The 25,117-nt window shown below is 36.9% G+C and overlaps 1 protein-coding gene across 1 annotated transcript in view; it reads left to right on the top strand.

Moving 5' to 3' along the window:
• LOC115220250 (cleavage stimulation factor subunit 3) overlaps nucleotides 1-24,884 on the top strand; it is a 139,716-nt gene extending 114,832 nt beyond the window's left edge. Inside the window, exons 4-21 of the mRNA XM_029790342.2 lie at nucleotides 1,178-1,210; nucleotides 1,859-1,956; nucleotides 3,660-3,761; nucleotides 4,392-4,518; nucleotides 5,134-5,292; nucleotides 6,127-6,208; nucleotides 7,905-8,014; nucleotides 11,700-11,816; nucleotides 12,125-12,199; nucleotides 13,239-13,382; nucleotides 14,724-14,826; nucleotides 17,096-17,165; nucleotides 18,621-18,717; nucleotides 18,963-19,067; nucleotides 20,168-20,318; nucleotides 21,634-21,728; nucleotides 23,224-23,284; nucleotides 24,049-24,884. Of these exons, the coding sequence (XP_029646202.1) occupies nucleotides 1,178-1,210; nucleotides 1,859-1,956; nucleotides 3,660-3,761; nucleotides 4,392-4,518; nucleotides 5,134-5,292; nucleotides 6,127-6,208; nucleotides 7,905-8,014; nucleotides 11,700-11,816; nucleotides 12,125-12,199; nucleotides 13,239-13,382; nucleotides 14,724-14,826; nucleotides 17,096-17,165; nucleotides 18,621-18,717; nucleotides 18,963-19,067; nucleotides 20,168-20,318; nucleotides 21,634-21,728; nucleotides 23,224-23,284; nucleotides 24,049-24,254 (1,935 nt within the window). The 3' untranslated portion in view covers nucleotides 24,255-24,884. The remainder of the gene's footprint in view (nucleotides 1-1,177; nucleotides 1,211-1,858; nucleotides 1,957-3,659; nucleotides 3,762-4,391; nucleotides 4,519-5,133; nucleotides 5,293-6,126; nucleotides 6,209-7,904; nucleotides 8,015-11,699; nucleotides 11,817-12,124; nucleotides 12,200-13,238; nucleotides 13,383-14,723; nucleotides 14,827-17,095; nucleotides 17,166-18,620; nucleotides 18,718-18,962; nucleotides 19,068-20,167; nucleotides 20,319-21,633; nucleotides 21,729-23,223; nucleotides 23,285-24,048) is intronic.
• The last annotated feature ends 233 nt before the right edge of the window (nucleotides 24,885-25,117 follow it).

The following is a 25,117-nucleotide window of genomic DNA, read 5'->3' as shown; positions in this document are numbered from 1 at the left end:
TGTGTTGTTAAGTCAACCCTAAATGAACAGACCTATGATCAGTGACATTCCACCCATGGCCACCTCATACTTTATTTAAGTGTACATTAGACTACATAATCCACTATCTTTTTATCTTTTACTTGTTTCAGTCATTAGTCTGTGGTCATACTGGGGCACTGCCTTGAAGAATTTTTAGCTGATCGAATTTACCCCAAGGTGTTATTTTTTCTTTTAAAGCCTGGTACTTATTCTGTTAGTTTCTTTTTGCTGAACTGCTAAGTTATGGTGATGTAAACACTGACACCAGTTGTCAAGCAGTGATGGACAACAAACACAGACACAAAAACACACATATACAATGGGCTTCTTTCAGTTTCCGTCTACCAAATCCACTCAAGACTTTAGTTGGCCCGAGGCTATAGTAGAAGACATTTGCCCAAGGTGTCACGCAGTGGGACTGAACCCGGAACCTTGTGGTAGGGAAGCAAGCTTCTTGCCACACATCCATCTTAAGTGTGGTGTAGTTTAAGAGAGATTTCATTGCTATCTCTAGCAGATTGAGCAACCTAGTTTGAGGTTGGAACAGAAGGATTTACACTAATTGTCTTCATTTACTAATTACTGGCAACTACCTCATTAGATATGATAGGCTTAATTACTGGCAACTATTTTATTATATATGATTATCTTAATTACAAGAATTACTTCATTAAATGTGATCATTTTAATTAGTGGTGATTTCCACATGAAATATGCTTGTGAATCTTAACAGCTCCTAAGCCTTCCACCAAAAAGTGTGATGGGTGGCTGGAGGGGCTTTTAGGGGGTTGCTTACATTTTTCTATAGTTTTGAAATTTAAAGAATTAAGTAAACCTGGTCGAAGAAATACATAAAAATTATTTTAACATGAATCCTTTAAACTATTTGTCCAATACAAATGCACTTGGTTATTTTTGATTCTATTATGTTGTTTAAGCCACAGACCAATTTGAATGGAGTTGACAGGATTTCTTGTAAAGAGGAATCACTAAAGGGAAATAACTCAAAGTTCTTTCAGGTTGCTACTGTTTGCCTGGTGTCTTTGGACTCAGTCTAGAAGTTAAGAATAATCCAATTATTTCCTCCAGGCAGCTGTTTTTATACTTTTTATATCTTCATCAGTCCATTTATTTTCCTTTTTCATGTATTTTTCAGATGAAGGCTAAAAATTATGAAAGAGTTGAAAAAGTAAGTAACATTTCATTTTTCCATATTTGGAATTGGTAAACACTTAGAATATTCCTGCTTATAAGTTTCTGTCGGGTCAATCACTGGTTCCTTGTATTTACAATGGAACCACAACTGAATGTCTGTGTAATATATGTGCAACAAATACTGCACAGCTCTTTTTATGTGAAGACATTAGATTTTCAATTTACTTGTCAATATTTATCATCATCATCATCATCGTTTAACGTCCGATTGATATCCTCAAATGTTAACATTGATCAAATAGATTTATTGATCTGAGGTCTTCACTGCCTTTCCTCCTTTTAGGGTTGATAAAATAAAGTACCAGTCAAGTACTGGGATTAATGTAATCAACTTGTTCTCTCCTCTCAAAATTGTTGGCATTGAATCTTGCAACAGACTGGTCACTTATACATCATAAATCTTGGTCACTCATACACCACAGAAGCTAAGTATCTGGCCTTCTGAGTGATAGGGATTGAGAAAATATAAAAAAAAGACACACATGATGTTGGTATCTCAAAAGTTATCAAAAGATTAAATAGATCTTTTGATATCTCAGAGGTTAATATTGATGTCTCAACTTTGCTTTGTATGTTTTTTAAAACAACTCGTTTTTATTTTTTGTTTCCCTTTCTGTTGTAGCTTTTCCAGCGCTGTTTAATAAAGGTTCTGAATATAGATCTGTGGAAGCTCTACCTCTCATATATAAAGGAAACCAAGGGAAAGTTGCCTTCTTACAGGTAAGAAACAAAAATAATTAACAAGTGATTCATAATGAAGTCAATATTATATTTCAAATGAAGGTAGTGAACTAACAATATCATTAGCATGGCAGGCAAAATGCTTAGCAACATTTTGTTTGCCTCCGTGTTCTGAGTTCAAATTCTGCTGAGGTTGACTTTGCCTTTCATCCTTTTGGGGTTGATAAAATATGCACCAGTTGAACACTGTGGTTGATTTAATTGACTCAGCCACTCCTTCAACTTGCTGGCCTTGTGCCAAAATTTGCCATCATGATACGTAGAAACTCCAAGCAATGTAAGATATGGCCTGGACCGTGATTACCAGCATGAACGTTTACTAAAACCATTAAATGGTTAACTACTTTTTGAAGTCTGACATCCATGTTGGTAATCACGGTCCGGGCCATATTTTACTATTGCAATGGAGCCCAGCAATTTCCTTAAAGAGATCAGTTTTTCTCCACTTACGAAGTCTAGCTTGTATTTGCCTCCAGGAAGCTATTGTTCGATTTCTCCACATTAGGACAATGAAATTCATCACCACTGACATTGCCACTACCAGCTCTTACTGCATCTAACACCGACAACAACATAATTCATCCTTGCTCATGTCAACTCACTAAGTGAATATGACTTAGCGTTCCTACAGAAACCTTCATTTACCTTATACGATGTTTAATGTTGTTTCACATTCATGTTAAATTATGCAGCAATCTTATGTTCTCTTCATAAAGCACTTGTATGAACTGGTATGTATTACCAGTTCTTTTGGTAGAGTAGATTTTTGCTATTCTTGTTTATGTCTCTTCAAAGACATGTATATTCTAATAAGTCACTTCTTAAATTTCGCACCTCTCTTGTTCAATAAGCAACAAGTTCAACTTGCAAAGCTGTTTATTTTCTCCTTTCGGTTTTTAATGTTTATTTTAGTGGGTTACCAAACTATCAGTTTGGTCTCCTGGCTAAAACGGTAATGACAAGTTTTAAAGTTTGTTTGACATTTTATAAGTGTGAAAGGGATTAAAATTTCAATACCCTGTATCAAAGGTTCTGACAAGAATAGGCAGAAAATCAGAGCTTGAGACGAGAAGACACTTTCGACCAATCAGAATTCTGTTTACGTAATTAGTTTGATCGGTCACCTTCCTCTGTCGGTTGAGTAAAGTGTCATCCAAGCTGATCTTTATTGGTAATTAAACTTATTTTGCAACACTTATGCATATTTATCAGCTTTGTTTCTGTTGATCAGAATTATCAACAACTTTTCCTGTGATTGTGATTTGAGAAGACATACAGAAGTATGCTAAAGATTGGACATAATCTCTTGTGGGCAAGAAACGTAAAATAAAGTTTATTATAAACAACACAAACTCTTTGTAATTTAATAGCTTTCAATGTGGTACCTGTTAAACAGAAATTATTTTATTTAATGAAAATTTAATAAAATCTAATCATAAGTAAGTGAAATTATACTAAATACAACTAATTTGAAAACCTTTTCCCTCTGGCCATATCAGCAATTCTGAAAACTTTTGGGTGCGAATTTTACACAAGTAGAAGCTTTCTTTTTTTATAATTTTTATCCTGAAAATCACCTGTGTATATTACACAGGTGTGCAAATTACATGGGTTTTTATGGTAATTAAATTAATGTATTAACTTGTCATCATGTATTGTCAATTAATATTTGTATATTTCAGAGAAAAGATGGCCCAAGCCTATGATTTTGCCTTAGATAAAGTAGGAATGGATATTATGTCATACCAGATTTGGGTTGATTATATAAACTTCTTAAAATCTGTGTAAGTACCCAACTTCTTAAACTACATAATTTTCATCAAACTTCTTTTTCCAAGTTAATGCTTCTTACATATATTTTTATATCAGTATAATATTATATACTCCAGTACCCTAGGAGTACACTCCTAGGGTTGATGTAATTCTCTAATGCCTCCGTGTTAAATTAGAAACAAGTACGTGTTCAAATTCTGCTAAGTTCAACTTTACCTTTCATCCTTTTGGGGTCGATAAAATAAGTACCAGTTGAGCACTGGGGTTAATACAATTGATTAAACTCTTCCCACTAATATTACTGGTGATGTGCCAACATTTGAAACTGTTACTATTAATTTTATTGAGGCAGCAGAACTATCAACCATTGTAACCAATCAGTTAATTCAATAAAAACAAGTTAATTAAAATTATAACTAGGAACAACATAGAGTGGTTCCTCTTGTGAGGGACAAGTTTGGTGAAAATTGTAGTTTCTTTTTTAGTGTGTTGTCACCAATAACATTACTAACAACTTAACTGTTTATCAGAAATACAGCCTATTAGTCAGCCAGGCACACTGTTGTAACCAAGTTATGTACTTTGAAATATTCTTCAATCCAGTTAGTACTGATAAAGGTGTGTCTGTTTTTTTATTTCAGTGAAGCTGTCGGGTCGTATGCCGAAAACCAACGTATAACAGCAGTTAGGAAAGTCTATCAACGAGGTGTCGTTAATCCAATGATCAATATTGAATTGTTATGGAAAGACTATAATCAATATGAAACAGTAAGTTTAAAGTTTGATAAAATAAAGAAGATACTTCCCATTGGACATGTCAGGCTCTTCAAGAGTTCTTGACCATAACAATTGAAACTAATGAAACATAATGTTTAAAAAAGTTCATGGAATCTGTTTACAGTCGAGGAGGACTTAGCCGGTGGGAATCAAGTGGGTTTTTTTCCTCTCATTGACACAGCAGACAATGAAATACTTATCTATTGTATTAATGTATTAACGGTGGGATGGAGGTGAGGTGGATCGTAAATAATCAAACTCTTTACGTCAGTAGTTGTGGTTTCATCGCTTGTATGGAGCATCATTGTTTAATCGTTTAATGTCTGCTTTCCATGCTAGCATGGGTTGGACGAATGACTGAGGGCTGGCAAACTAGATGGCTGCACCAGGCCCCAGTCTTGATCTGGCAGAGTTTCTACAGCTGGATGCCCTTCCTAACGCCAACCACTCCGAGAGTGTAGTGGAGTAACTGGAAAACAGTTTTTTTAAGAAAATTAACAGTTATCACACAAAATATTCTGTTCAGCTGTATCCTTAGAAGTTTTTCTCTTTTTTGCTTATAAATTTATTTAAAATTAAACTTGATTTCTTTTCATTTAATTTCAGAATATAAATCCTTTAATTGCTAAAAAGATGTCAGAGGACAGAGGCCGTGATTATATGAATGCGCGACGAGTTGCCAAAGAGTATGAAGCAGTTACGAGAGGGTTGAACAGGAATTCCCCCTCGGTACCCCCACAAAATACCCCTGAAGAAGCAAAACAGGCAAGTTGTCTAATTTAGTCCATCATAGCTGAGAAAGTCATCTGGTTTGTTTCATATGAAGAGGAAAATGTGGATTACCCTATGAAATTTAATGGAAATAGTATAAGCAAGACTATTTTTGAGCCACTGAGGATCTTTATACATAGGTGCAGGAGTGGCTGTGTGGTAAGTAGCTTGTTTACCAACCACATGGTTCCGGGTTCAGTCCCACTGCGTGGCACCTTGGGCAAGTGTCTTCTACTATAGCCTCGGGCCGACCAAAGCCTTGTGAGTGGATTTTGGTAGACAGAAACTGAAAGAAGCCCGTCGTATATATGTATGCGTGTGTGTGTTTGTTCCCCTAGCATTGCTTGACAGGCGATGGTGGTGTGTTTATGTCCCCGTTACTTAGCAGTTCGGCAAAAGAGACCGATAGAATAAGTACTGGGCTTACAAAAGAATAAGTCCCGGGGTTGAGTTGCTTGATTAAAGGCGGTGCTCCAGCATGGCCGCAGTCAAATGACTGAAACAAGTAAAAGAGTAAAAGAGTATAGTTTATATGGCTTTCACAAACCGTTCACCTTCTTGTTATCTTAAAAAAGAATATCAGAAAATCTAGTCCTGAATATACTGTATCTAACAAAAATCTAGCGTCCGTGCTAGCAGGGTGCGAAGAGCACCATACGAGTATGATTATTGACAGAGCGGCTAACCAGCTTCCCTATCTGCTCCCAATTGACCTCACCCAGCACCAAGTCCACACTGAAGTAAAGAGGAATAAATATCTTTCTTCTATCTTTTTTGTTAATTTTTTTCATTTTGTTCTATTGTGATATATTTTTTTCCCTATTTTAGGTTGAACTCTGGAAACGTTATATAGCTTGGGAGAAAAGTAATCCTTTGCGGACTGAGGATCATGCATTAATTACAAGACGCGGTAGGCAGCTTTGAGTCATTTTATGATAAAATTGAAAGAATTTTAATATTTACATCATTACGTGTCATTTCCATATATTTGATCTGTGAAGGCCAGAACTGGTCTTATTCCTGGCTCTGTTTAAAGTACCACCCTGAGTTGGAACTAGTCATCTTTAGAATGTGCATTAATGGTAGTAAGGCTTTTATTCACCTTGTCCACAGACTTATCTACTAGGTTCTTAGTTCAAATCCAGCCTGGTATTGTGTACATCTAGGATAAGATACCTGTTGATGACTAGGGATCAAACTGAAACACACCTCCTCTTCTACTTCCTCCTCTACCTCCTCCTGTACTGCCTCCCTTCCTCCTTCCCTCTGGAGGGATTGCTTTAAACTTAACAAGATTAAAGGGCTCTGTAGAGCCCTATGTCTCTACTCACTTGCCAACCATTTTACTGAATCTCAAACCTGGGTGGACTTTAGGTGTAAATCTTTTATAAAATTGTTCACACCATTATCTATCATGTTTACAGCTGTAGGTTCAAGTCCTCCAGGCAGCCTTCAACTTTTCCTATCCAAGATAGTTCTTCAGCTCAATATTTACTTGCAATTATTTATATCAAGTTTCACTGTTAAAAATGGTTTTAAAAAATTATAACTTAGTAACAAAATAAACAAGAAGTTTTTTTCTTCAATTTTTAAAAATATTGTTTTCTTTAAATTTATGAATGTATTTTTTTGTATCCAAAAGCTGTTTTTAATTGGTTGAGTTAATAGAATGTCGATCAAAAAACTGAACTGTTTTATCCTGCCCCTGGTTCCTTCCACTCACATCATATCACTTCCCATATTTACTGTCCCTCTTTCAGACCCTTGATTTTCTCATCATAGATTTGCTCAATGAGAACAACAATCCTATCTCTTTCTGTCTGTTTGTCCCTGTCTCTCTGTGCTTCTTTCACATTACTGATCTGGGACTTAATAATACCAGTTGTGTCTCACATCCCGAACTCTACACCAGTGTTTCCTTCCCAGAACTAGGTATGATGACCTACAGTTGTTAAAACTGAACATTTCTACATTGGTCTCACCAATGCAGGAAAATTTGTAAAACTCATGGACACCCCTCCACCCTCATCATCATCATCATTTAACATTTGCTTTCCATGCTAGCATGAGTTAGACGGTTTGACTGAGGGCTGGCGAACCAGATGGTTGCACCAGGCTTCAGTCTTGATCTGGCAGAGTTTCTACAGCTGGACACCCTTCCTAATGCCAACCATTCTGAGAGTGTAGTGGGTGCTTTTATGTGCCACCGGCACGGGGCCAGTCAGGCGGTACTGGCAAAGACCTTGCTCGAATCTTTTACACATGCCACCGGCATGGGTGCCAGTAAGGCGATGCTGGTAAACAATCACGCTCGAATGGTGCCCTTTTACGTGCCACCGGCATGGAGGCCAGATAGCCGCTCTGGCAATGATCACGCTTGGATGGTGCTCTTAGCACACTACTAGCACAGGGCTCGAGTGCCAATTCCTATATACCTCTATTTCTATATGTTCTTACAGTGTTTTTTCCCTTTCTCTTTCTCTCTCACTGTTCCATCACTCGTGTTTGCCTCTGAGCATTGTCCTTTGTGCCTGTATACCTATATTCCTATATACCTGTTTTCTTTTATGCACCTATATTCCTCTCTTCTTTCTTTGTTCCTCCAGTAATGTTTGCCTACGAGCAATGTCTTTTATGCCTTGGCCATCACCCAGACATTTGGTATGAAGCTGCATCTTTTCTGGAACAAAGCAGTAAGCTCCTCACAGAAAAGGGGGTAAGTTTTTAATTGGTTATTTAATTAATATAAAAAGACCTTAATTAGATTGAGGTGTCAATGCCAGTCATTGACATTTTAATCTCTCATTTAGTCTCCATATTTACACTGTCACTTTATTCCAATGCTAACATAGATTATTACTAATGTAGCTCTCTGCTGTTAACAGAGATTATTATTAATATATCCTTCTGCTGTCATAGATTATTACTAATGTAGCTCTCTGCTGTTAACAGAGATTATTATTAATATATCCTTCTGCTGTCATAGATTATTACTAATGTAGCTCTCTGCTGTTAACAGAGATTATTATTAATATATCCTTCTGCTGTTAACAGAGATTATTATTAATATATCCTTCTGCTGTCATAGATTATTACTAATGTAGCTCTCTGCTGTTAACAGAGATTATTATTAATATATCCTTCTGCTGTTAACAGAGATTATTATTAATATATCCTTCTGCTGTCATAGATTATTACTAATGTAGCTCTCTGCTGTTAACAGAGATTATTATTAATATATCCTTCTGCTGTTAACAGAGATTATTATTAATATATCCTTCTGCTGTCATAGATTATTACTAATGTAGCTCTCTGCTGTTAACAGAGATTATTATTAATATATCCTTCTGCTGTTAACAGAGATTATTATTAATATATCCTTCTGCTGTCATAGATTATTACTAATGTAGCTCTCTGCTGTTAACAGAGATTATTATTAATATATCCTTCTGCTGTCATAGATTATTACTAATGTAGCTCTCTGCTGTTAACAGAGATTATTATTAATATATCCTTCTGCTGTTAACAGAGATTATTATTAATATATCCTTCTGCTGTCATAGATTTTTACTAATGTAGCTCTCTGCTGTTAACAGAGATTATTATTAATATATCCTTCTGCTGTCATAGATTTTTACTAATGTATCCATACATGAGAGAAATTTTTAACTGAAATTCCTTCAGTCTGCAGAGAAATATTTCTTATGACAAATGAATTCCAGTAAGAGCACATAGTAAGTAAAACTTGCGGCATGGTTTCAATACATCATCATCATTATCATCGTTTAACGTCCGCTTTCCATGCTGGCATGGGTTGGACGATTTTGACTGAGGGCTGGCAAACCAGACGGCTGCACCAGGCTCCAATCTTGATCTGGCAGAGTTTCTACATCTGGATGCCCTTCCTAACACCAACCACTCCGAGAGTGTAGTGGGTGCTTTTTACGTGCCACCAGCACGGGGCCAGTCAGGCGCTACTGGCAATGACCTCAATCGAATCTTTTTACACATGCCACCGGCACAAGTGCCAGTAAGGCGACGTTGGTAACGATCATGCTTGGATATATATTAGTTTATCATTTGCGTAGGAAGCTCTGAAATTCTTACTTTTTCTCAATTTCCTGTAAGTCAGACTGCCTCATAGTCCCAGCAGACTGAATGGGAAAGTTGCTGCCCTGGACAAAGGTGAGGGAGATGCACTGGAACAACCACTCTGACTCACAGGGCTTTGCACTTTGGATAGCTATTCCTACCCAGATAGCAGTGAGCAGGGATATGGCCCAGGGTCCATATTGTGTCCTTCAGCAAGATACTTTATTTTCTGTTGCTCCAGTCCACTCAGCTGGTGACAAATGAGTAGTAACTATATTTCAGAGGGCCAGCCTTGTCACATCGTGTGTAATGCCAAATCTCCCTGAAAACTACAAGAAGAGTATGCATGTCTGTGGTGTACTCAGCCACTTTCATGTTAATTTCATGTTGTAATCAATGGAGTGCCAATTTTTTCTTTAAATTTTTCTTTTTATCAAGATAAATAAATGTGAAGAAAGGTAACCCAGCGACAGATAAGGGAGAAGCCACCAACTGGATTTGATCCAGGCATGCCTTAATCCAGACTACCATCTTCCATGTATTCTATTGGATCCATAATAATAATGTATATGAATGACAGAGCACAATAATCGAATATAAGAGAAATCTGATGTGGAATTCATGAGAGGTGACTGCACTGGGTTGTGAATGTGATGTGTGGTGGAGGATAATGGATTAATAAAGAAGAGCCCGTCTTCTTCCTCTCTTTCTCTTCCTTTCTAGTTCCTCCTAAGAAAGACCCTTTCATTAGCCCTCCTAACAAAGAACCTTTCATCAGCCCTCCTGACAAAGACCCTTTCATTAGCCCTTCCTGCATGTAACAGTGCAACTTCCTGTCTCTCCCAGCCAGTGTTATCAATTTTCTCTCTTCACCACAATGAGAAAAACTGTGAGGGCTTGTAAGTAGCTGCTATCATTATAGAAATGGTAGGAGCATTCACGGAAGTAACTGGAGGAAACGGTGAAATACTTCACTGTTTCAGCAAACTGTATTTGTGTCTTGTACTAGTTCCTCTCTGAATATAACCACAATATTGATAATATAACGACAACAATAATTGATGCAGTACCAAGCAGTGGCTCTCATGGCTTCTGCTCTTAACTGACTGGAAGTGTTATCATGTACATGTTTTGTCTTGATGTAAAACATGGGCTACAACAAATATCCTGCTACATACCACAGATTTGCTTAACCAGTTAAGCATGTCCTTTAACCCTTTCGTTACCAACCCGGCTGAAACCGGCTCTGGTTCTGTAGTATAAATGTCTTGTTTTCATAGGTTTTGAATTAAAATCTTCCACCAAACCTCAGTCACAATTAATGTTCCTAACACTAACTTAACGATAACTAAGTTATTTTGCTAAATTCTTTGTTAGCGCCGCCCCGACTGGCCTCGTGCCGGTGGCACGTAAAAAGCACCATCCGTCCGTGGCCGTTTGCCAGCTCCGTCTGGCACCTGTGCGGGTGGCACGTTAAAAGCACCCACTACACTCACGGAGTGGTTGGCGTTAAGAAGGGCATCCAGCCGTAGAAACACTGCCAGATCAGACTGGGCCTGATGCAGCCTTCTGGCTTCACAGACCCCAGTTGAACCGTCCAACACATGCTAGCATGGAAAGCGGACGCTAAATGATGATGATGATGATGATGATTTAAAATAATTGAAAGAAACATAGAGAATCTCAAAATAAATTCAGTAATGAAAGGGTTAATGGCTGACAATATATACCTCTCTGATCATGAGCAGGACTAGTGGGGGAGTATCATAGCCATATGTTGAGAGGAATTCTTTGAGATTTGAATAATTCACCTCTGGAATCATGGGCACTTCGTTCATCATCCCTCAACAACCCTTATTCAGGGATCATTTGAGTGAGATGAGCTACTCAACTTGAAGAAATTCTAATTGGGCTCCACCTGTAAGGTCATGTACTGTTTATCTTGATACGAGATCACCATGTTATGCACATATGACTGCGATGTATGTGCCTGGTGTACCCTTATCAGACAGGTAGTCCTGATGGGTATATTGGGCTTTGTATATTTGTACCCAGTGTCACTTTGATGACATGCTGTTCTCAGATCCATCCCAACAATAAAGGCATTATGAATAGCTGTAAATAACAATGACCAAATAGAACAATGATAACAACAACAAAATGGGTTCCAAACATGATGGTGGGACAACCACTTCAGATGATTTGGGTATACTGCACCCAACCCAAAATTACCCTGATATACAAAAAAAAATAACAATGATAATAATAATTATAAAATGTTCTTTATTTTTTGTGATTTTAAATTCAAGGACCAAAATGCTGGGAAAATCTTTGCTGATGAAGCTGCTGCCATCTATGAACGAGCAATCACAACACTCTTGAAGACAAATATGTTGCTGTATTTTGCATATGCAGATTTTGAAGAGGTATTCATCTAAATTGCTTGCTTTAACTCTTTTAATACCATCTGTCTCTGTTTTAATGATACACATCTGCCAAATTTAAATCTTACACCATTACACTGCTAGAAAGACTCTCCTCCAGACGCTTTTCTGCTAGCCACTTGATAATGACAATAATGACAGGATGGTCATGGCTAGAATACCTTCAGTCATAGGTTTGCTCCATCAGTATTGACCTGGAGTTAAACAGCAATAATTCTTTATCAAATATTTTAACTTTTTAAATAACATTCATCAATAATTTCTTTCATAATAAATGTTTTTCCTTTCAGAGTCGTATGAAAAATGACAAGGTCCATTCAATATACAAACGTCTACTGGCTATTCAAGAAATTGATCCAACACTGGTAGGATTCCTTTTGTTTATATTATTGTTTACTGTTTTATATTGTTTGTCTTTTCATATTGTGCATGGGAAAATTTTAAAATATGGCGATGTACCCCTCCCCACTGTGATGAAAGTTCACAATTGCACTCAAATTTCATGGCATTGAATGAAAGAATGAAGGCGGTGAGCTGGCAGAAACGATAGCACGCCGGGTGAAATGCATAGCGGTATTTTGTTTGTCGTTACGTTGTGAGTTCAAGAAATAGGTATTGAATGAAAGAGAGGCAAATTTTCTTCCTGGCAGCTTGTTACTTGTTTAAATATTAAGAATGAAATACTTGCTGTGGAATTGAACTCAACATGGAAGACTTTGCAGTCTGGTACAAACATTCAACTGTTTCAAACATATCTGAAATAATACAGTTCTATATTTAAGAGATGAGGAATTATTTACATTATTTACATTTGACGGATATTTGTCCTCATCTTGTTTGTTGTTAACACAATGTTTTGGCTGATATATCCTCCAGCCTTCATCAGGTGTCTTGGGGAAAATTTCGACCCTGGGGCATATGGTGTAGTGGTTAAGAGTGCGGGCTATTAACTCCAAGATCCCGAGTTTGATTCCAGGCAGTGACCTGAATGATGACGGTGGTGGTGGCAGTGGCGGCGGCGATGATGATGTCAACAACAATAACAACAACAGCAACATTGAAAAATACCTTAGGAATGAGAACCCAGGTTTGAAATTTCCCCAAGACACCTGATGAAGGCTGGAGGGTATATTAGCTGAAACGTGTTAACAACAAACAAGATAAGGACAAATATCTGTCAATTGTATATAATGTATATCTGAAGAAGGAGAAAATTATTTTCATTGTCATTCCCACATCCCTTTCATTTTGATGTTGATTTTTTTATTGTTTTTTTTTTTTTCACATACCTTTGTTACATGTCTAATTTTATTGTGACCTTTTGTTGAAATTAGTGTTCTTCGTAATTACGAGAAAACAGAAACTTTTATTTTTCTCTCTTGATTTTTGTGTTGTATTAAACAGGCCTACATTCAATACATGAAGTTTGCTCGAAGAGCAGAAGGAATTAAAGCTGCTCGCCTTGTCTTTAAAATGGCTCGTGATGACACTCGGACTCGCTTCCATGTCTATGTATCGGCTGCACTAACGGAATATTATTGTAGTAAGGTCAGTGGTTTTCTGATATTCCATCAGTTCAGAATATTTTAAAAATCATTTTTAAACAACAATAGACTAGGACCTCCATCTGTTCCTGTGTTTTAGACTCTGTTTCACTGAGTATCTCCAGATTTTCTACTGCTTCCTATACTTAATTTACTAGCCAAGTTTGAACTCAGAATCTTGAAAGGAAAAAATGTGTGTGTGTGTGTTTGAATCATCATCATCATTTAACATCCGTTTTCCATGCTAGCATGGGTTAGACGATTTGACTGAGGACTGGCAAACCAGATGGCTGCACCAGGCTCCAATCTTGATTTGGCAGAGTTTAAGATTGGAGCCTGGTGCAGCCATCTGGTTTGCCAGCCCTCAGTCAAAATCGTCCAACCCATGCTAGCATGGAAAACGGACGTTAAACGATGATGATGATGATGATGAGTCACTGAAAAATAATCTGGGGATCATCTAATTGTAAAGTAACAATTGCAAAACTATTTATGATGCGGTTAATGTCTTGAAATTGCAAAATATTATTATTGAAGAATTCCTTCAGCCAAGACTTCAAGACAATATGAAGAGGTGCCCCAGCATGGCCACCATAAAATAATAGAAATCAAATGCAGTTTCAACTAAATTTCAATTCTACATTTATATACATTCTGGAATATATTTATTAATTACTTCCATAGCTTTCTCTGACAATTGAGGACAGTTTAATAGCATTACCATACTCTCATAAATTGTTGGAGCTAATGTATCTGGGCGCAGATAGAGACCCTACTCCCAATCCTTTCACTGTTGACTGAGAGGAGCACCCAGAGTATGACAGCTGGTGGTGGAGGGAGGACTACACCAACGCTCAGCTGGTACTCATTAAAGTTCACCAGACTGGAGCAATGTAAAACGAACACATGCACTGCCTTGCCTAGGCATTGAACCAACCAGGTTGTACACCTTCACTGTTAGATTATGAAAAGCCTCAATAAAAATATTTGACTTTTATCCAGCTATAATGGATTTAATTCATTGCAGTGTATCTAGAATAATGGTATTTTTGTTTGAGTCATCGATTTATCAGCCATTCCTTATGACACATATGCACATGAATACATGCACACACACACACACACTCACTCACAAGAACAAACCCAAACACATACACATAGACACAAATACATGCACATACATACCCCGCTCTCACACGTACAACAAGCTTCTGTACAGCCTCTGTCTCCTGAATTCTATTCATAAGTTATATTACCTAGTTTGTTGTCAGTTTTAATTTTTAATCTTTTATGAAACATGTTTGTTACAGTTCTGTGTAATTTGTAAGATAATATTTATTTATAGGAAAAAACTGTGGCTCTGAGAATATTTGAACTAGGCTTGAAGAAATATGGAGAAATCCCAGATTATGTTCTTGGCTATGTTGATTTTATGTCACATTTAAACGGTAAATACTTTCATTGTAGCACATTGCAATTCACATTTTTATTGTCTCTCATTGTATTTCAATAATATCTCTTACATTGTACACACACACACACACTCACATACTGTATTTGCTGACATAAAACACATAGCAGCATTAGAGGGGAACCCTATTTTACAAGTATATTTTGTAGAGAAAAAAAAATTTGGTATGTTTCATTTTACAGCTATTGAAAGATATTCTAAAATAGTTTTAGTGTGTAACAAAGTCTAGAATTGAAACCTTACAGTTTTAGTAACTAGGTTCAGACTACACTTAGATTAGGTAATGTGCCCTCAATACCAACCAATCAGCTTGCAATTAACCAAAGCCACAGTAGAAGAAAATGTATGATTTCTGTGAGCACTTGCACTGGTGGCACATGAAACATTCAAACAAGGTCGTTGCCAGTGCCGCTGGATTGGCTCCTGTGCAGGTGGCACATAAAAAGCACCATTTGGGTGTGGCCATTGCCAGTACCACCAAACTGGCTTTCGTGCCAGTGGCACATAAAAGCACCCACTATACTCTCGGAGTGGTTGGCATTAGGAAGGGTATCCAGCTTTAGAAACTCTGCCAGATCAGATTGGAGTCTGGTTTGCCAGACCTCAGTTAAATCGTCCAACCCATACTATTATGGAAATGATGATGATGATATACTGGAATGATGCATGAAACCATAAGTTTGTCTTTAATAAACTACATTATACAAGTACCGTATTTCAACAGAATCTTCTTTCAGTTCAGCTGAATAGTTGTTTATATTTTGGTCATGAGAATTTCTATACAAGATGTAAAACTCGTATTTCTGGCTGTGATGCTTTGTGATGCAGCAATCAGCTGCCAGAAAGGTGCACCACTGCCATGGTTCTGTTGCCATTCCCTCATTGTGAAATGGCTGATAAGCAGAGGAAAATTTAACAATTCTTTCACCTTTTTAGGAGAAATTTCATTTAGATAATTAGAAAAATATTTCTTGAAGGTAACACAGTCATTAAATAATAAAAGACGCATGTGTGGGTTATGTATGCCCAGGGAAGGAGGTATAGATGGGGTGATGTGACCTTTCCACATAACTGCCAAAATACTATAAGCAATTTTTCATAAGTTTGTGCTGACAGGCTGTGATATCTTGGCTGGTTTTCAATATTCTATTATCAGTAATAGTTATTGTATCTAGTGGAGTTATGTTTATACAGTTCCCTATCCTACAACATCTGTAATATGGCCACGTTAGATGCAGGGCAATTTTTTTTTATACATTTAAAAATAAAAAATAAATGCAAGCAAATATGTTATACACACCCACATACAAACACATATAGTGGAAGTACAACGGATTACCAGAGGAGGTTGTGGCTCTGAATAGTAAACATAAATAAATTTCTGCTGCTGCATTCCATCTGAAAATCTGATCCATGATCAATCTGATCAATTATAATTTTTAGTTTAATATTTGTAATTTTTCATTGATCTGATAATCATACAGAATTTCTACCTACTCTTTTTCTACGTGTCAAGCAAGGCCATTTTCTTGCAGGATATCCTGTCTTCTTCCCTCTTTTAGTCTTTGCTAAATTAATTTTGAAACCCTTCAGTTCCAGGTTTTGTTCTTTATATCTGGAATTTCTTTTCTAATATATATATATATATATATATATATATATATATATAATTAATCAAAGGACATACTAAGTATGTCTACCTGCTTGAAACAACAGTCAAAACCCTTATTAAATCGCCAAAAATACACTGGTGAAAACTACAGAAATCAAACGAAGGCAAAATCAGGTTAAGAAAATCTACTAACATACATTTAAGTATTTGGACTCACGTGGACTGGTTTCTGCACTGGTAAAAAACCTTAGCTAAGAAGCTAAGGTTTTATTTTACCATTTTTTGGCGATTTAATAAGGGTTTTGACTGTTATTTCAAGCAGGTAGACATACTTAGTATGTCCTTTGATTAATTTTAATCCCTCGGCTATTTAATGCTATTTTTTGGCCTGCTATCACCTGTGTCATTGATTCTGTTATTATCATTTTAAAAATAGTTATATTGGATAATAATAGAATTAATGACACCTTCGTAAATTAATATATATATATATATATGTATGTATCTGTGTGTGTATGTGTACATATATACATATGTATATGGGGATATATATGTATGTGTGTGTTTAATGTATGCCTCGTTTCCAGAGTTTTTTGTAATTTCTATTTCTTTTATTATTATTTTTTATTCACAGAGGATAACAATACTCGAGTGCTGTACGAAAGAGTTTTGTCTTCCGGTCAGATCCCTCCAGAAAGATCTAGGTAATACTTTCTGACCTTCTCTCTCCCTCTATACACACACCATGCATACATGTGTGTGCATGTACACACACACACTATTATCACTTATTTGTTTTCCTTTTCTGTGCTGACATAAGTCAGGCAAGTCGATTCTAACACAGTTTGCATGGCTGTCTGTTGTGCTTGTTTGTCATGTGACATAGCAACCAAAAAAACCCTCTGTGTGTGTGTGTGTGTTTACCAGTGTGAACAGGTGTGTTGTGTCTCGTCAAGTGAAAAATGATAATTTAGGAAGAATGAGAGGTAGATTGTAGAATGAAGAATCAATCTTGGTAAGATTTGAAACCAGGAATGTGTGATATAGAACCAAATATGTTGAAGTTTACAGTTTTAGTGAACATAGGGCATCCAGCTGTAGAAACTCTGCCAGATCAAGACTGGAGCTTGGTGCAGCCATCTGGTTCGCCAGACCTCAGTCAAAATCGTCCAACCCATGCTAGCATGGAAAGCAGATGTAAAGCGATGATGATGATGATAATGATGAAGGTGATTGGTTTTGGTTGAATTATGTTCTTGTCTTTCTCAGCATGGCTAACTGGAATGTCAATTGTTACACAGGGAAGTGTTGTTATTTGATTCTAATATTATATTAATAATTTAAGTTACCATAATTAGTTTTGGTGAGATGGCAGAATCGTTAGCACACTGGGCAAAATGTCTAGCAGCATTTTGTCCGTCTTGATGTTCTGAGTTCAGATTCTGCTGAGGTTGACTCTGTCTTGCCTCCTTTTGGGGTTGATAAGTACCAGATGAACACTACGGTTGAGGTAATCAACTTAAAACTCTCTCCGAAATTGCTGGCCTTGTGCCAAAATTTGAATGCAGTGCTGTGAGAACTCATTATGGTAGTAAACAATTAACTTGACTATTGTGTTTCATGCATATACCATCCCTGAGTAATTTCTCTCAGTAATTTATTCCCTAAGCCCCCACCTCCCCATCATCATCATCATCATAGAAATCTTCATCATTTTATGTTTATTTTTCTATGCAGACATGGGTTGGCTAGGTCTTACCACTCATCACAGTTCACAGTACAGATCAATGGCCAACTTTGTTGCTGTTTTACCATGTGGACTTAGTGTATATTATAGCATTATCATTGCAGCTGGGTTAAACAGCTCCTCCTACTCTCTGTCAGTTCTTATTCAGAGTTACTATTGTCTTTGACAATCCACTTGTGTGTGGTGACCATGTTTCATGTATGTTTTTTTATTAAAAAAAATTTTTTTTTGAACTTTGGAATAAAAGAAGACAAATTTCTTCTTGTTGCATTTGAAACTCACAACTGAAACTAAAAACCATAAGATATTTGGTCTGATATTCTTTAACTCAACTCTCTGCCCCTGGGGGTAATGTAATGTATTTCAAGCATTTATTTAAATATTTTTATTATTATTTTTCTTTTATCAACAGTGAAATCTGGAGTCGATTTCTTTCTTTTGAGTCTGAAGTTGGAGATTTATCAAGTATTTTAAAAGTAGAAAAGAGAAGAGCCGCAGCTACAAATCAGGTATTTATCAGTGTCAAGTTGTAAACTTCTTTGTGTCATCAAAAATTCTTGTGTTTGAGATTCTTGTGAACCTTCTTTCTTCTATGAATATTATTTTGATCAAACCATCCAATTGAATTGATGTTTCACAGCAGAATACCTGTTGTAGAAGAGACTCGTTAAGTGTGTGTATGTGTGTGTGTGAGCTTTGGAAATGTTTCAATAGGAACCCTGTTGACGCTGTGTTAATGTGGTTATGATTTCAGCTCCAAGAATTTGAAGGGAAAGAAACGGCCCTGTTGATTGATCGCTACAAATACATGGATCTCTACCCTTGTTCACAGATGGAGTTGAAGGCTTTGGGTTACAGAGTAAGTGTCAGTTTTTAAACTTTTGTCGCTCATCATCATCATCTTCATTATCATCACATCACCACCAACACCACCACTTAATGAAAACCACACTAACCAATATCACCATCAGCACCCTCACCACCACCACAACCACCATCACTGGCACCGCCTCCTCCTCCTCACCCTAGTTTCTGCTCACTTTCTTATATGTAGACGGATTATTTCTGATCCACCAGCTTACCTCAAATGTGCTCGTATAGCATTAAAAATGAAGGAAGTTGTGTAGAATATACTCCATAGTTTATGGAGTATACGCCATAGAGATCCTGGAATTAAGTTCATTTTGTAGACATAAACCCTCATTTCTTTTGAAGAATTAGAAACCTTGATGCCTCTGTTAATTAATTGTATATTATTAATTATATGCTAACATCTTCCTTTCTTCCATTCATCAAGCATTTACACATCAATAATTGATTTTGTAATTAATTTTTATATTTAAATATGGAGAGAAATTTCTGTGTCAGCCCTTTTCTCTTCTTTTCAGGCATTTTTTGCTATTGTGTGTGTGTGTCTGTCTAAAACCAAGGTACTACATAAAAAGTGCTTGTGATGGTGTTACATAAAAAGTCCCTGGTGCACTCTGTAAAGTTGTTGGCATTAGGAAGGGCATCCAGCCATAGAAACCAAGTCAAAACAGACTGTGGAACCTGGTGCAACCCCAGGCCTCGCTAGTTCCTGTCAAGCTGTCCAACCCATGCCAGCATGGAAAACGGATGTTAAATGATGATGATGATGATGATATATATCATCATCATCAAAAGGCAGTGAGCTGGCAGAAACGTTAGCACGCCGGGCGAAATGCTTATCAGTATTTCGTCTGCTGCTACGTTCTGAGTTCAAATTCCGCCGAGGTTGATTTTGCCTTTTATCCTTTCGGGGGTCGATTAAATAAGTACCAGTTACACACTGGGGTTGATGTAATTGGCTTAATCCGTTTGTCTGTCCTTGTTTGTCCTCTCTGTGTTTAGCCCCTTGTGGGTAGTAAAGAAATAGGTATATCATCATCATCATCGTCATCATCATCATTATTATGTATATACCTCTTTGTTTTGTAGAACTTTTCTTCAATGCACGTAGCTCAAGTCCCTTCAACTGGTGAATGTATTCCTCGGAACTGGAATGATGAAGAAGATAACAGAAAGAGACCAGAATACCCCAAACCTGACCTTGAACAAATGCTGCCTTATAAACCTCGACTTTTACCTCGTAAGTTGATTAGGGAAATTGAAATTCCTTCTTTGAAAATTGCCCTTTTTTTCCCCCTTTTCTTTGCATGAGTCTTCATTGAAATCCACAAAATTGTTTTGTTTTAATGATTGTCTCTTGGTTGTTGCTGCTCAACCCCAGGTCAGTTCTCATTTGAGTATATATAAGGATCTATTCCAGAACTTGAAATTTTTCTTTTTTGTTTTCACACATAAGTGTATCTAAGACTATATTATCAAATGTGTTCTTATTTATGTGATGTGAAAAATTGGTTAAGCTCCTTCATTTATTTTTATTATTGTTTTTGTATTACCAAGTGAACTCAAATTGAAGAGATATATCACCGAGGCACTGAGAAAGGGTGTGAGTGAAATGATAGACTACTGAACACATTGTTGGTCTTGAGTTCAAATTATGACCTAACTTTGAGCCGTGGACCTAATTTAGTTTAGGCTTCTTGGCCGTACAACAGCAACAATAGGTTCCACTTCTATTAACCCTTTAGCATTTAAACTGGCCATATCTGGCCAAAATATTCTCTGCTTGTTTTATGCTCAAACTGGCCAGCAATGATATTCTAAAATTACACTTACCCTGCAATGATATTCTAAAATTAAGCAATCACATCATCAAAATCTTGAAGCTTTGAAATAATGCTTGATCAATTCAATATCATCATCATCATCATCATCGTTTAACGTCCGCTTTCCATGCTAGCATGGGTTGGACGGTTTGACTGAGGGCTGGCGAACCAGATGGCTGCACCAGGCTCCAGTCTTGATCTGGCAGAGTTGCTACAGCTGGATGCCCTTCCTAATGCCAACCACTCCGAGAGTGTAGTGGGTGCTTTTACGTGCCACCGGCACAGGGACCAGTCAGGCGGTACTGGCAACGTTGAATTTTTTTTTTTGTACATGCCAATGGCACAGTTGCCAGTAAGGTGATGCTGGTAACAATCCCGCACGAATGGTGCCTCCTACATGCCACCGGCACGGAACCCAGTTAGCTGCTCTGGCAAGTTAGCTGCTCTGGCAAAGTTAGCCGCTCTGGCAATAATATGAATGAATAAGCATAAAAATGTTAAAGGGTTAAACTGTGGTTTAATTTTTGGCTGTAGGAACAGCATCTAATTACTCCAGTGAACTTATAAATCACTGTAACGAACCTCCATACTATTTTGCTTAACTGTGTCAGATGGTTGTTGGCAGATGTCTGTCAAAAAAAATTAAGAAAAAAATATATATCAAACCAAAAAGCAACAATAAGAATCCTGCTGCTTTCTGTTGACTTTTGAACTGTTCTCTTTGTTCTTCAGCTTCAGGTGCTCATCCCATGCCAGGTGGAGTTTTCCCTCCCCCACCAGCGGCTGCACACCTCCTTACCTTGTTACCGCCACCAAATTGTTTCCATGTAAGTTGCTGATCTTATTTGTTCTTGTGACGTTCTTAACGATATATATTCACCGAGTCTCTAACCTCAATAGTCGTCAACTTTTACTCCACTTGCAATAGAAAACAACTAAGATTATTGTCAATGAAGGCCAACATAAGATTACTCTGATGACGACGATGACGGCAGTGATGCTGCTGCTGCAGCTGTCATTATCCCCTTATAGCAAATGAAGAAATTATTTACTATTATTTTAATGAATGCTTTCATTACACTTTACCATTTCGTGTACTTTAGGTAGTTTGGTATGTGCAATGTTTTGTTTTTACCATACCAAAGATAGACTGTGTCAAGCAGTGCTGTTATATAATTAATGAGGTATTGTATGTAATATACGTATATATGTATGCATACATACTTGCATGCATATATATATATATATATATATATATATATATGTATGTATGTAATCAACTAGCCTCCTCCCCTGACTTGCTGGCCTTGTGCCAAAATTTGAAACCAGTGGATTGACAGAATCAGAAAAAGCAAAAGACAAAGTTCCTTGTAATATCCGACTTGGCCTCTTTACATTATAAGTCCACATCCGACAAAAGGAAACCTTACTTTTTTCATCCTTCTGAGTTTGATAAAATAAATTAAAGACAAGTGGTCCCTCCTGCTTCCCAAGCCGTGTAGGACCTGCTGTAGACATGCGTTCAGTTATTGTTGACCAATTCACTTAAATGATTTGGGTTGAGCCAAAATGATAGTAGAGGATATGTAATCTGGAATTAAACCCCGATTCTGTTATATTACAAAGTGAACTTCTTAACCTAAGGGGTCTCTGTCTACAAACTGTATCTCTCCTCCTTCACATTCATGTTTTATGTCTTTCTGTCTCTCTCACATGTCAATTCTTATAACTCTATTTCAGTATGTATATATGTGTATATAATATATATATATATATATATATATATATATATATGAGGGGGTGTTGAAAACTTCCTGGCTTTGGGTAAAAGAAAGTACAGGAGGATCAGTTAATTATGATTTTATTCAACATATTCCCCTCTCAGATTTGTACACTTATTGCAACGGTCCAGTTTTTCTCAGCCCTGCAAAAGAACTCAGAACGTTGGGTCTCCAGAGGCCTTTCATGATACCTTTAAAACCAGGAAATTTTCAGTGCATATGAGTAAAGGTACGGCAAAGGAATGAACAATCATTTTATGAACTTCACTTGCTTATGTCTGAAACTGTAAGGTGTAACTCAGGCACTCAGCTATGAGTCCACCACATCTCATAGCAGAAACAACTGTAAGCTAATGAAGTTCATAAAAGGATTGTTTATTCCTTTGTCATCTCTTTTCTTATTACCAAACTGCACTTGACTATCACTTTGTATATTGAGTTCTACACCAGGTTATCAATATCACAGCACCTAAGCAAAATATTAAAACACAGTATATATATATATTTCATATATAAATCTATAAATGTTTCTATATTTCAGGGTCCCTTTGTTATGATAGATCAGTTTATCAAACACATCACAAATGTCACTTTACCTGACGGTAAGTTCCATTATAATTCTTCATTTTTATATTTCTTTATCTTTTTTGCTTTATTTGTTTCTTATTAAATTATTTCTACATTTTATTCTGTTGCATTGTTAGACTGTAATTATTGTATTTCATTAATTATTAATTAGCAAGATTCAGCTCCCATCCAAATTCTTGGTTGAGTGGTTTAAAATATTTCGTTTTTATAAGTAAGCCTGAGAAGGCAAATATGATGATAATGCCACAGCATGGCTACAGTCCACTCAATAAATCAGTGGTCAATCGGTGGAATTTATCACCTTTGACATTTAGTTCCATCGGTCAGTGTTTTCTTCATCCTCCTGTGCCCCTCTTCAATCCCTCTATATATAAACGGCAAAATGTCTGTCTGTGTGTGTGTCCTTTATACAAATCCAGTTTGACCAGGTTGGCCAGCTGGGAGGCTGCACCAGACTCCAGTCTGACTTGGCATGTTTCCACAGCTGGATGCCTTCCCTAGTGCCAACCACTCTGAGAATGTAATGGGTGCTTTTATGTACCACTGGCACAGGTGCCATCTGCATGATGCCAGTGTCTGCCATGACTGCGGTTTTACTGGACTTGGTGGGTCTTCTTCTCAAGCCTGACATAATGCCAAAGGTCTCGGTCATTTGTCATTGCCTCCATGAGGCCCAACACTTGAAAGGAGCTTTTCATGTGCCTCTGGTTTTGGCTACTTTGCTTCCTTTGCCTTTTTATTTTTATATTAAAAAAATTTTTTATGTTTATCTTTGCAGAACCTGTTGTTATAGAAAATGGAATGGAATCTTCCAAGATTGACCCTGGAACCTTAATATCAATAGAGATTGCTACAGGTGTGAGGAAACGCAAAGCAGAAATAACCACAGAGGTTGGGGAAGAAAGCGATGAAGAAAATTCTGAGATGTTGGAACCCCCACTTCATGACATTTATCGCAGTCGACAGCAGAAACGAGTGAAATGAGAACCTCCCTCCTGCTAGCCATCACTTCATCTCTTGTAAACTTTATTGGCAACTTGCTAAATTCTATCTCATTATTGCTGGCAACTCACCTGCTCACTTCACCCTCATTAACAACTCATGTCATTTCCAGCTTAGCCTTTTCTAAACATCTCCTAAAACTCCATCTAATTTACACATATATGCATGTGTGGTGTGTGTGTGTAATATATATTTGTATATATACATATGTGTATGTATGTATAATTTGTAGCCGACATTTTGTCAACATTTAATGTCATTTTCAATCCATTTCTGTCTTATCATCTCTGTTGACCCCACTTTTTTTTTTTTGGTTCCCCTCAAATTTATCTGGGATCAGTTTTGTTCAGCTTCATCTCCATCTTGTTTCTGATGCGCATTGTTTGCCTCAATCGCTCTGTGTCTAATCCTCATTGACAACTGTTACTCTTGTCTAACTTACAAACACACCAGCTCATCTAACATTGTCGTTGTCATCATCACCATCAACATCATCATCATCTTCAACACCATCATCATCATTTGATATTTTTGGCCAGCCACATCAAACCTTACTGGTTTATTCTTTTTATATTACTGTAAAGAAAATTAAAAAAACAAAAAAACAAAACACAAATTCAATATCTCCATTGTGGTCAAACCTGCTTCCTCTGGGATCTTAGCAGTTTGTTCAACACATACATACATGTGTACCTGTGTGTATGTATATATATATATATACATACATACATATATATATATATATATATAAATAATTGTATGTATGTATTACTGTCACTTGAAAAGAGGATGCTAGAACTGAATTTTTTATGAAGTTAAACATACTACCTCTTTAGGATGACTGA

Source organism: Octopus sinensis, linkage group LG16 (assembly GCF_006345805.1).
Source record: "Octopus sinensis linkage group LG16, ASM634580v1, whole genome shotgun sequence".
Taxonomy (NCBI): domain Eukaryota; kingdom Metazoa; phylum Mollusca; class Cephalopoda; order Octopoda; family Octopodidae; genus Octopus; species Octopus sinensis.
Note: the sequence above shows the minus strand (reverse complement) of the source record. Positions and strands in the feature narration are given on the sequence as shown.